This window comes from Myotis davidii, unplaced genomic scaffold (assembly GCF_000327345.1).
Source record: "Myotis davidii unplaced genomic scaffold, ASM32734v1 scaffold18, whole genome shotgun sequence".
NCBI classification, from domain to species: Eukaryota; Metazoa; Chordata; class Mammalia; order Chiroptera; family Vespertilionidae; genus Myotis; species Myotis davidii.
In genome coordinates this window covers 2,348,636-2,360,595 of record NW_006292696.1, presented here as the reverse complement: position 1 = coordinate 2,360,595, position 11,960 = coordinate 2,348,636, and the positions used below count along the sequence as shown (strand labels likewise).

General features: G+C 45.7%; 1 protein-coding gene across 2 annotated transcripts in view; it reads left to right on the top strand.

Annotated features, from left to right (window-relative positions):
- The window catches only part of FAT2 (FAT atypical cadherin 2), a 68,773-nt gene that overhangs the window by 41,381 nt on the left and 15,432 nt on the right, over window positions 1–11,960 (top strand). For both annotated transcript variants that reach the window (XM_015565630.1, XM_015565629.1), the window contains exons 11-18: window positions 519–715; window positions 1,691–1,844; window positions 3,667–3,900; window positions 5,287–5,670; window positions 8,185–8,399; window positions 9,403–9,540; window positions 10,138–10,281; window positions 10,588–10,785. In XM_015565630.1, coding sequence (XP_015421116.1) covers window positions 519–715; window positions 1,691–1,844; window positions 3,667–3,900; window positions 5,287–5,670; window positions 8,185–8,399; window positions 9,403–9,540; window positions 10,138–10,281; window positions 10,588–10,785 — 1,664 coding nt within the window. The remainder of the gene's footprint in view (window positions 1–518; window positions 716–1,690; window positions 1,845–3,666; window positions 3,901–5,286; window positions 5,671–8,184; window positions 8,400–9,402; window positions 9,541–10,137; window positions 10,282–10,587; window positions 10,786–11,960) is intronic.

Genomic DNA, 11,960 nt, shown 5'->3' with positions numbered 1-11,960 from the left:
AACTCTGGAATCTTAGAACCTCAGAAACCCATCTCTTCTACCAGTGGATGGTGTCAAGGAAAGATGACTCAGAAGCAAACCTAGTAATCACCTGACCCTCAACTTAGTCTGTGTCCTCAGCTGTAAAATAAGACCTCAGAGAGTTTAGTATTGTTGGTCACTCTCCACCCCCCCACCCCACTACTGTTGAACAGATACTAGAAGGTTCTTGTATAGAATTAAAATGCCTTCCCTGTAACTTCCTCCAATTCCTTCCAAAACAAAAAATAAGAAACCTGCCTTAGGCACATATTTTGGAGTGGTGTTTCTGGCACTAATAATTCCATTACACATGTGGCCCTTGAAGTTGGAAGACATGGTTATGCTTCATAACAATAAATAACTGACTTAATGTAGAATTGTGAATCCCTAGTTAAGGGCCAGCAATTCTAAAAGTGTCAGGTGGGCAGCCACCTGTGGCACAAAGCTTGGTTCATTGGAATTGCTCAGCTTCTGGAATCTCTGTCTCATGTTTTTAGAGGGAGACCCCTTGGGCCAGTTTGGCATCAGCCAAGTGGGAGATGAATGGAGCATTTTCTCAAGGAAAACCCTGGACCGTGAGCACATAGCCAAGTACTTGCTCAGAATCACAGCTTCTGATGGCAAGTTCCAGGCTTCAGTCATTGTGGAGATCTTTGTCCTGGACATCAATGACAACAGCCCTCAGTGCTCACAGGTGAGAGCCTGGTAAAGGGTTGGGTGGGTGGGAAGCTGGGATTAAAGCACAAGAGGAAGGAGAATGACTCAGGGGACCGTCTCTGAGACAGGCGATCACTGACTACACCGGTCCTTGCTTTTCCCCGGCTGGCCTCAAACTAGTGCCTTGAGCAGGGATCAATCTAAGTAATTCCTTGGTCTTCCCATAGGGATGTCATCAAGCTCTTTAGGATCCATGGTCTACGCCTCTGCCCCTACACGCCCTACAAAGGACTATTTCTCTGCAAAACATGCCCAGAAATAAAGTCACTTCTTCACTCTCCAAGCACAACCTGCCATGCCGAATGGGAAACCCCTTCCATGGCTCAGTTTGTTAGCATGGATCCTTATTATCAAATGCATCCATAAAGAAAAGACCTGCCTCCCGAGACACACTGCACTGCCCCCCTGCCCCCATGCTCATATATGCATATATGCCCACTTCTGCATGGGTAATACATGCCAACACAGATAACTTCCTCCTGGTTAAAGGTATTCACAAACATACAGACAGGGTAGTTACTTTTCTTTTTAAAAAAAAATCTCACCAGAGGATATATTTTCCCATAGATTTTTAGAGAGAGTGGAAGAGAGAGGGAAAGATAGAGAGAAATATCGATGTGAGAGAAACACATCGATTGGTTGCCTCCTGCACACTCCCCGACCAGGGCCCGGGCCCAGGCCAGGGAGGAGCCTGCAACCTAAGTACATGCCCTTAACTGGGATTGAACCCGGGATCCTTCAGTTCCACAGACCAATGCTCTATCCACTGAGCAAAACTGGCTAGGGCAAGGGCAGTTACATTTTTGATAAGGGATATTTCCCTAAGGTCCTCATATAATTAAACCCTAAACTCCCTCTGTGTGTGTTTCTGTCTCTCTCTGTGTCACCCTGCCTCTCTCTAGATCTAAATGAATCTCCCACAATTCCCCTCTTCCTTGTCTTCCATCTCCAGCTTCTGTACACTGGCAAAGTCAGTGAAGATATATCTCCAGGACACTTCATTTTGCAAGTTTCTGCAACAGACTTGGACTCTGATACCAATGCTCAGATCACATACACTCTGCATGGTCCTGGAGCAGATGAATTTAAGCTAGATCCTCATACAGGTGGGTTTCCTGAGCTACAGCATTGAACCATTTCTTTATCGAATACCAAGTGCCCAGTATTATGGTAGGCTCCTTGGGGAAAGAAACAGGAATTAATTCATCCACCCATCCATTTACTCAGCAAACATGTATGCTGGCACAATGTGCTGAGCATTGAACTAGATGCTGGGGACATAATGAATAATAAGACAAAGATCTAGGCTTTATAATCTAATAGGAAAGGCAGTCATTGAATCAGTGGTTTGAAATGTGCTGAGTTAAGAAAAAAAAATGCAGGGTTTTAAGGAGAATTCTGATAGGAGAACTTGACTTAGGCAATTAAGTAAAAGCTCTCTGAAGAAAGGCCATTTTATGTGAGACTTGACATAGAGGAATTAGCCAGGGGATAAAAGAGTAGTAAGTCGTAGGGACAAACAAGACAGAAGGAGAATTTACACAAAGACCTAGTTTTTGCAAAGAGCGTGCACATCAGGACCTTATAAAGGGCCAGAAACTGGTGCACTTAAGGGGATGAGACAGGGCAAAGGCTAAGACCCCCAGGAGAGGGGCGCCAAATCCACCTTTAGAGCCACTGAAGGATTTAGGCAGGTGAGCGTCAAGGTCAAAGATCTGCAGACTGGGAATAAAACCTGTATTATTGTAAGGATCAGAGATAACGTATGTGGAAGCCTAGCCCAGGTCTGGCGCATAATAAGAATTCAACAGATGTGGCTGCCATTGTCATTATCATTAGTTAGGGGACAAAGCAGAGAGCAGGAAGCTGAAAGTCCTGAAGGACAGACTGGGAATCCCTGGGAAAGGCTGGCTGTGAGAGTTTGGTAAAGACAGGATGGGGTCTGCTTCCTTTGGAAGAGCAGCCCACAAAGGTAGGATCCCTGTCCTGATGTAGGGGAGAGTGTGGGGATGGGCGGCACAGAGGGGCCCGGTCACGATGGGCCAGCTGCCAACACTTGGCTTGGAACCAGTAGCTTTGGAGATTCCTGAGCAGGGAGGTGGCGGTGAGAGTGGTGTCCCAGGAAGCTGGCTGAATAGACAGGAGACAACATTGTCCTTCCTGACTCCAGAATGGGATGCTGAGTCACCCCAGGTGGGTTACCTGATCCCTTTCTGCTGTTGTTTGTTCAGCTGCAGGATGATTAGTGGGTAAAAAAAGGGGGGGGGAGGCTGGTTTTTCTCAATATGGAAATAATACATGTTTATTGTACAAAAATTCAAACAATGTAGGCGTATGTTATGCAGAAATTGGAAAGCCTACATAATAATTAGCCTCTCCCCCAAAGATAAGCACTTTTGGTGTATAGTCTATTAGATTGGTTTTCCATGCATCTCCAAAATCTCTATACAGAATTCTATTTTGTGACTTGCTTTTTTTTTCACATAATAATATCTTGGAGAAATTAGCAAGACAGTATGTAAAGCTCTATTATAATTCCTTTTTGCTTGCACAGTATTTTACTGTATGGCTAAATCCTAATATATTAAACCAGTCTTTTTTGAAAAACATATAGGATATTTTCAGTATGTTGCTATTATAAACAATATCTTTATTGGGTTGAATATTCTAGAGGATATATTCCTAGAAGTGAAATTGTGGGCTAAAGGGTAAACACAGTGTATGTGTTGTTAGAAGTTGTCTAATTGCTCTTTTGAAATGTTATGCCTCTTTGCAGCTTGTTGGTATGGATGTCAAGTTGGTGATGTGATGGTGGAGTGTGTTTGGGAGGATTGGGGAAGTGAGCAGGTACTGGGGGAGGGGAGTGGCTATAGGCTGGCCTTCTTTTCTCCCCAGAGAAAGCTTACCTGCTGCCATTTCTCTGGACAGGGGTGCTGACCACACTCACAGCCCTAGATCGAGAGAGGAAGGATGTGTACAGCCTGGTTGCTAAGGCGACGGATGGAGGCGGCCAATCTTGCCAGGCAGATGTGACCCTCCAGGTGGAGGACGTGAATGACAACGCCCCCCGCTTCTTCCCCAGCCACTGTGCTGTGGCTGTCTTTGACAACACCACCATTAAGACCCCCGTGGCCGTGGTACTGGCTCGGGATCCAGACCAAGGTGAGAACAGGAAGGCTTGGAAGCCATTTGCTCATGGGGTCACCTTGAGTGAGGGTTTGGCTCTGTGTGTTGCTCTGGGATTGGTAAGGACTGTGCCTCCTCACCGAGTTTATGGACACTTACAAGTGGAAAATATTCACAAACTGTATACCTCAGTGCTATATGACAAAAGATTTTGGCAATTTTTTGAGGCTAGTACAGAGCATTTCAGCCTCATCGTTTCTCATTGCCACTTAGACCTGGAGGCCTTTCAATCCTGCCATTTAACCTCAAGGACATTTTGAATGTCCTTTATTGGGTTGATTATTCTAGAAGATATAGTCCTAAAAGTGAAATCTTAAGTATACTAATTTAATCTGAAGTATACCAATCAGGATTATTTAACTCTGATTAATTTGCTATAAGAAAGAAGTTTGGGGCACAGACTTCATTAAGCCTACTAAGTTCCTTGATCAATTTTCTATACAATAATGTGGAATCCTTTTCAATATCTTACATTTTCATTTTAATGACATCATTTTCATTAGATTTAATTCTTTTCCTTTTAAAATTTACAAGGGCATATTGGAATCATCAGGGAGTATTTGTTCCATATTGTTCCAATTATAGCTTCTGCCATCAAGTGTTTTATTGTGATTCTACACACACACATACATGGGGTGTCATGTATGTGTGTATGTATGTATGTATGTGTGTGTATGTATGTGTGTGTGTGTGTATGTATGTGTGTGTCTCCAATTTTTCTTGAGTCAAATTTTATAATTGAGGTAGGGTAAAAAAAATGCCCTGGGGTCAAAAGTAGTCAGATCAACATAGGATATGATAATGATGATGATGATGATAAAAGTGGGATCAGAATATTCTCTGTTGTTTGACCCCAACGAAGTAAATTGAAGACTTCCTAGAGGAAGTGAGCTTTAGCTTGGTGATGAAGGAGGTGAGAGATTTTGGGGGGATACAGGGGTACTAGGAAGGGCAAATAGTGCAAATGCAGCGAATGGCTACAAGGCACTGCAAATGCTCAATTAGCCAATGCTTGCTCACCTCCAGGGGCAGGAAGCTCCCTACTTCCTAGGCAGCCTTTCCTTCCATGCTGCCTCAGATAATGATCAAGTGCTACCTATTTGGAGCTGACAATCATTAGTCCTGGTCCTGCTTCTGTGGCCACACAGATCTCCCAGATCCTAGGCCACGACAGCCCTTCCAAGACTAGGAGGTGGGGACTTCAGCCTCTCCCTGCTTCAGCCCCAACCTCCCCTTTCAGGGTGGAGGAGCCCTAGTGCCTCCAGTCATGTGTTTCCAAACCCACCACCCTCACAGGACACATCCTCTGACCTTGCACCCATTTACCATAAACTGTCCAAATGCCCTCGGTCTCCCCCACAGGCGCCAACGCCCAGGTGGTTTACTCCCTGCCGGACTCTGCCGAAGGCCACTTTTCCATCGAAGCCACCACGGGTGTGATCCGACTGGAGAAGCCCCTGCGGGTCGGGCCGCAGGCAGCACTGCAGCTCACCGTCCGTGCCTCTGACCTGGGCGCCCCGATCCCACTGTCCACACTGGGCACCGTCACGATATCCGTGGTGGGCCTCGAAGACTACCTGCCCGTGTTCCTGAACACGGAGCACAGCGTTCAGGTGCCCGAGGACGCCCTGCTTGGCATGGAGGTGCTGCAGCTGGCCACCCTCACCCGCCCAGGGTCTGAGAAGACTGGCTACCGCATGGTCAGCGGGAATGAGCAGGGGAGGTTCCGCCTGGATGCCCGCACAGGTGAGAGAGCGCTGGAGGCAGCCCTGGCCCTGGTCTTGGGGAACTTTGGATTCCTCACATACAGGGTGTATCTGCCCCACGCAGCTCCTCCCAGGCCAAACTCCTTTGGCCCTTTCTTCACTCTGCATCTCTCCAGGTACCAGGTCCCTTCTGCACCCCAGGGCCAGCTTATGTGGCAACCTCCCTTATTCCCCACATCCCCACCCAGCACCCTAAGCAATCCACTCACCTCCCAGTTTTCAGCTTCAAGATTTCAGCTCACACCCAGCCATAGGAGACTGAGGCCACCCTCCATTCTTGGCTGCAAAGGTATAAGCCCTTAGTGAAATGTGGGGCTTAACAGCCCAGGACAAGGCTGCCAGCTTCTCTCCTGGAGCCCTCCCTAAATATCTTGGCACCCTTGATTTCTCCTTATTCTAGTGAAAAGAGAGAGAGAGAAAGAGAGAAAGAGAGAGAGAGAGAGAGAAAGAGAGAGAGAGAGAGAGAGAGAGAGAGAGAGAGAGAGAGAGAACAAACTAGGAAACGGTCTCCCCTCTTTGCTCCTAGCCATTGAAGAGTCTAAACCAGGCTCACAGAACCTCATGGAAGGACCTGAGAGGTTCCCAGGGCAACCCACACCCATGCGAGTCCTCCCAATAGCACCCCTGTAGTAATGCAATCTGTCTCCTAAAGCAGCCCTTTATTGTTGAGCAATATTTTCTTTTTTAAAAAAATAATTTTTTTTTTTTTGATCTCAGAGAGAGGAAGGGAAAGGGGGAGAGCGAGAAACATCAATGATGAGAATCATTGATCAGCTACCTCCTGCATGCCCCACAGTGGGGATTGAGTCCAAACCCGGGCATGTGCCCTGACCAGGAATCAAACCATGACCAACTGGTTAATAGGTCGACACTCAACCACTGAGCCACACCAGCCGAACTTGAACAATATTTTCTTAAAGATTGTATTATGAAGACTTTAAACAAATACAAAATAGAAAACAGTATAAACCAGTGGTCGCCAACCTTTTGGACCTCACGGACCACGAGTAGTCTGCGGACCTCTGGTTGGTGACTGCTGGTATAAACTACCTGTTCCCATCACCCAGCTTCAGGAATTTTTAACACACACCAGCTGGTTTCATCTTCACCCGTCACCCTCCCACGTCTACCCATAGTTGAGTTATTTTAAAGCAAATCCCAGACATTATATCATTTAGATACTTTGGTGTGTATCTCTAAATGATAAGAGCTCCTTTTATAAACACAACCACAATACCATTATCACACCTAAAAGGTAATTCCTTAATATAGCCTAATACCTAGCCAGATAATTTTTTAGATTATCTTATAAATGTCTTTTGAGGTTAGTGTGTCTGTCAAGAGCCCCCAAATGTTCACATGCATTTCATTTATATGCAAAATCTTAAGTCTCTTTTAATATCTGATGTTTTCCTTTCTATCTTTATTTCCCCCTGCCATTATTTAATGAAAAACTTGGGTCATGTGTTGGTCAGAAGTTTTTATATTTTGGGCTGTACCCTTATTATGTAATAATCTAACACGTCCCTCTAGCCCTTATAGGTCTTATAAATGACATTTGGATCAATGATCTTCATCAGGTTCAAGCTCAATTTTTTGGCAACAACTCTTTGTAGACAATGTTGGGCTCTCTTTTCACTATGTCTGGAGGCTGGTTCTTTTTTCTGAGGTTAAGATTGACCATGGGCTTGAGGTTGTCAGCCTGATTCATCCAATATAGAGTTCTTCATCAATTCTTCCTCTAAGGGTTTGGCATGCTTTGATGATTATTTCCTAGGTATATTATTTCATTTGGAGCTGCAAAATGGAGATTTTTCTAACCCAAACATTCCTCATTCATGTACTAATTGGAATTCTTTTATAAAGAAGAGTTTTCCACCATTAACTATTTGCTTATCCAGGAATGTCAGGAAAACCTTGTTCTTTTATTTTCTGATTTTTCTGAATAATATGTCTATGCCCTAACAATTTATTGAACAACTTTGGGTATTATATGGCTCTTTATAATTTAACTTCTGTTGTTTACTAGCTGAGTGAGTTTGAATAGGTCACTTAGCTGTTGGGAGAATGAGTTAACTCACCTACAAAATGGGAATCACTCTCTTATGTTCCATTGGGTTCTTATAGATATAATATAGGTAGATTTAATACTTCAGACTTAATGAGATCTCAGTGAAATATTACAGAAAGAAGTGAGGGAAACACTGCCATTGAGAATGATAATAGGAAAAATGAGAGAAGATGGAGGGAGAGAGGAAGGTAATGAGGGAGGGTAAATAAAGAGGGAGGTGAAGGAGGGGATGAGAGATGGAGGGACTAAAGGAGGAGCGGAAGAATGAGACGATGAAGGAGGTGATGGAGGAGATCTGTCTCTCTTAACCTCTTGAGCTGCCTCTCCTAGGGTTTGGCTCAAGGCCTCTCAGCACTCTGCCTTTATGTTCCCAACTGCCTTGGTGCTCATCATCTTCTCCCCGCCCCCCCATCCCCCCACCAGGGATCCTGTACGTCAACAAAAGCCTGGACTTTGAGACAAACCCCAAGTACTTCCTGTCCATCGAGTGCAGCCGGAAAGGTTCTTCTTCCCTCGGTGACATGACCACAATTGTGGTCAACATCACCGATATCAATGAACACCGACCGAGATTCCCCCAGGATCTGTACAGCACGAGGGTCTTAGAGAATGCCATCGTGGGTGACACTGTGCTCACAGTAAGGATCTACAATTTTGTTGTTTGGGGTACCTAGACTCTGGGGTAACTCTTATCTCTCTTCTCTCTCCTGGTCATTCATGAACATGAATTACTTTATCAATTAATACACTACAGACTTTGCTCTGACTTGCAGCCACTCAGTCAAACTGTTTCCCACGACAAAATGTCTCAGGGACATGTTTAATAAGATCTAGATCAAGTACTGGTGGAAGGGGGCTTGGGAGAGGTCCCAGAAGACTATTAGAGGGTCCAAAGCCTGAGAAAGGCCTGGTCACATGACAGGGAGTGTTAGTATAGGAGGGAAAGGAGTGGACATCAAATAACAGCTCTTCACATCTAAGCGTGTAATTGTTCCCAATGCACGAGTGAAATTCTTTATGCCCATAGTCAAGGTTCTCTATGACCCCTCTTCATTCTGCCTTCCAGTCTTATTTCCTTCTACGCCCTGACATGAACCCTATGCTCCAACCACCTTGGAGGATGTACCTTATCCCACACACCCTCTACACTTTCACACCTCTGGGCTCACATTGTTTCCTCTGCTTGGAATGTGGGCTCCACTCCCAGAAGCCATCCTTTCTTCAAGGCTTCATGAATCCTCTAATCTCTCCAGATGGAATTTATCACTGTGTTTTCTAAGCTGATCAGCTTTCTAAAGTTAATCATATCTTGCCCACAAGTTAGAATTAGCCATAAAATTAGATATTAAGCTTTTTGTGAGCATATTTCTTTTGCCATATTCCTCACCTCCTAGCACAGGACCTAGCAACCTATTGGTATGGGTCAATGAGTAAATGAATTAATGAATGGATAGATGAATGAACCATGGCATGCTGAAGTCCATACCAAGATATAAATAATGAGATTCCTTTGGCAAGGATGACTGTGGTCCAGTCACTGGGGAGGGGACATATCTGTTCCCTCTACACTCCCAGAGGCCAAGATTCCTTTCTGGTCCCTCTTGTCCCTCAATTCACAACCATCACCCCCTTCCACTGCAGGTGTCAGCTACTGATGAAGATGGACCCCTAAATAGTGCCATCACCTACAGCCTGGTAGGAGGGAACCAGCTGGGGCACTTTGCCATTGACCCCAAGAAGGGGGAGCTACAAGTGGCCAAGGCCTTGGATTGGGAACAGGTGAGTCATGTGGGAGGGGCCCAATCTGAGCTCATAAAAGCAGATTATAGCCCTGCTACAGGTCCAGAGTATGAATTGTGGTCAACACCCCATCCTGACACTTCTCCAGACCTGCCCTCACTTGTTTTCTCAGTGGGGCCTCTATGGCTTGTGAGGCCAGAGGCAGGAGAGGGACTGAATGACCCTTAACCTTCCCTGGAGAAGCTCAGGCCAGCTTCTCACCACTGACCAGGGGTCCTCAGATCATTATAAGAAGTTATCATTTATCAAGCACCTGCGCTGTGCCAGGAACTTTGCTAAGTGCTTTACATTCATTGTGCCATTTGGTCCTTAAAATAATCCAAGGAGGCGGATCCTGATATCATCCTCACAGAAGTCTGGTCACTTTCCCACGGTTTCACAGCTAGTAAAGGGTTGAATTGGAAATGAATGCCTGCCTAATTCCAGAACCTAGGCCCTAAAATGTTATGGTTGGGCAATGGGGGATGGACATAGGAAGTGTCTCTATCTTATTTTTCTGAAAACGTTAATGGTAAATCAGGGGGTGGAATTGAGGGGTCTCATTGCTAGCTCTTCACTGGGTATCCTGCTATGTAGACTTCTAGCTATTCCCTGAGGCTCCGAGCCACAGACAGCGGGCGGCCCCCACTGCATGAGGACACAGACGTCGCCATCCAAGTGGTTGATGTCAATGACAACCCACCAAGATTCTTCCAGCTAAACTACAGCACCTCTGTTCAGGTACGCGCGGCCTTCCAGAGGCACATGGAACCCACCCTCCCCTCACTTCCCTCCTGGAGGAGAGCGCCCACCACTGGTATCAGTCTCCCCGAACAATGGCTGTGACCGTGCACTGGTCTAGACCGACACAGTCAGCAACTAACTCACAAGCAGGCAGAATGCATGAATGACAGCTCAAGGTGCAGGCAATGGCCTGGGAGCAGCCAGAGTGCTGAGGACACATCCCAGAAAAGGGGATGCAGAAAGCTGTGAGAGGAAGAACTGGGGCTCATCTTGCTCTTTGATTTCATGTTACTCCCGGTCTAGGAGAATTGCCCCATCGGCAGCAAAGTCCTGCAGCTGATCCTGAGTGACCCAGACTCCCCAGAGAATGGGCCCCCCTACTCATTTCAAATCACCAAGGGGAATGACGGCTCTGCCTTCCGAGTGACCCCAGATGGATGGCTGATGACCACCACATACCTGAGCAGGAGAGTCCAGGAATGGTATCAGCTTCAGATCGAGGTGAGGGGTGTGTTGCGCCGGTGGTGGTGATCATAGGGACAATAAATGTGCTGGCAAAATCACTACCAGGTTTCAGTTATTAGAAAAAAACGAAGAGCTCTTATTATGTGCCAAGCACTGGGCTAAATGCTAAACATGCATCATTGCAATAAGTCTTCACAACATGCTTTAGGGCAAGTATTGTTATAACCCCCACTTTATAGATGTGATAACTGAGGTGCACAGAGGTTAACTGACTGGCTCAGAGTAATACCACCTGTAAGTGGCAGAGGTGGATTGCTTCAAACTAATAAGTGGCAGAGGTGGATTGCTTCTGACCCAAAGACCCAACCTTTTAATTTCTGCTCTTCTCCCAGGCAGAACACCCTCAACCTGGCTCTCACGCCTTAAGGTTGGTCAGGACAGCTCTCTGAACCTCAAGTCTTGTTAAAGGCCTACCCCAGAGAATTGGTGTGGGGTCAAATGAGAGAACATATATACGTGTGTAGGGGATTATGGGTTGTATGAGAATTACCCAGTGATAGTGGCCAAGATGGTGGTCAAACACTACTCTCTCATTTCATTCCCCCCAAATCCTTTTCCTAAATCTCAAGTCTAGTGGACCCTGATATTCTGTGAACTTCTCTAGGTTCAGGATGATGTATTCATCCATTCAGCCAGTCAACTAGTCATTCATTTATTCAGTCTTTCAACAAATATTTATTGAGCACCTATCATATGCCGAACCCTATGCTAGCTTCTAGTAATACAGAAGGGGAAAGAAGTGAATGGTTCCTGCCCTTGTGGGCTTTTGATTCTAATTGTGGAGATAAACAATTAGTAGATGAAGAAAGTGATGAGAGGCTCCTAAGGCACAGGAAGATACATATTCAGAAGGTGGCTGCCCTCATGAAGAAGGGACATTTTGAGCTGAGACCTGAGGAGCCAGCTATGTAAAAAGTGGGCAGGAAAGTGTCACAGACAGGAAGGTCCTGAGTTGGAAAAGAGCTTGCAGTGACCTGAGATGTGGCAATGTGGTCAGAGCATTGTGAGCAATGGTGGGAATAATCCTGAGGAGATGAGCTGGGCAGGTGATAGAAGCCTCATAGCTTGAGTGACTGTATTATTTAAGATCCAAACCAGGATGCTCTTGAGAGTGAGAGGGGCACTAAAAATAATTAACTGGTGATAACCGA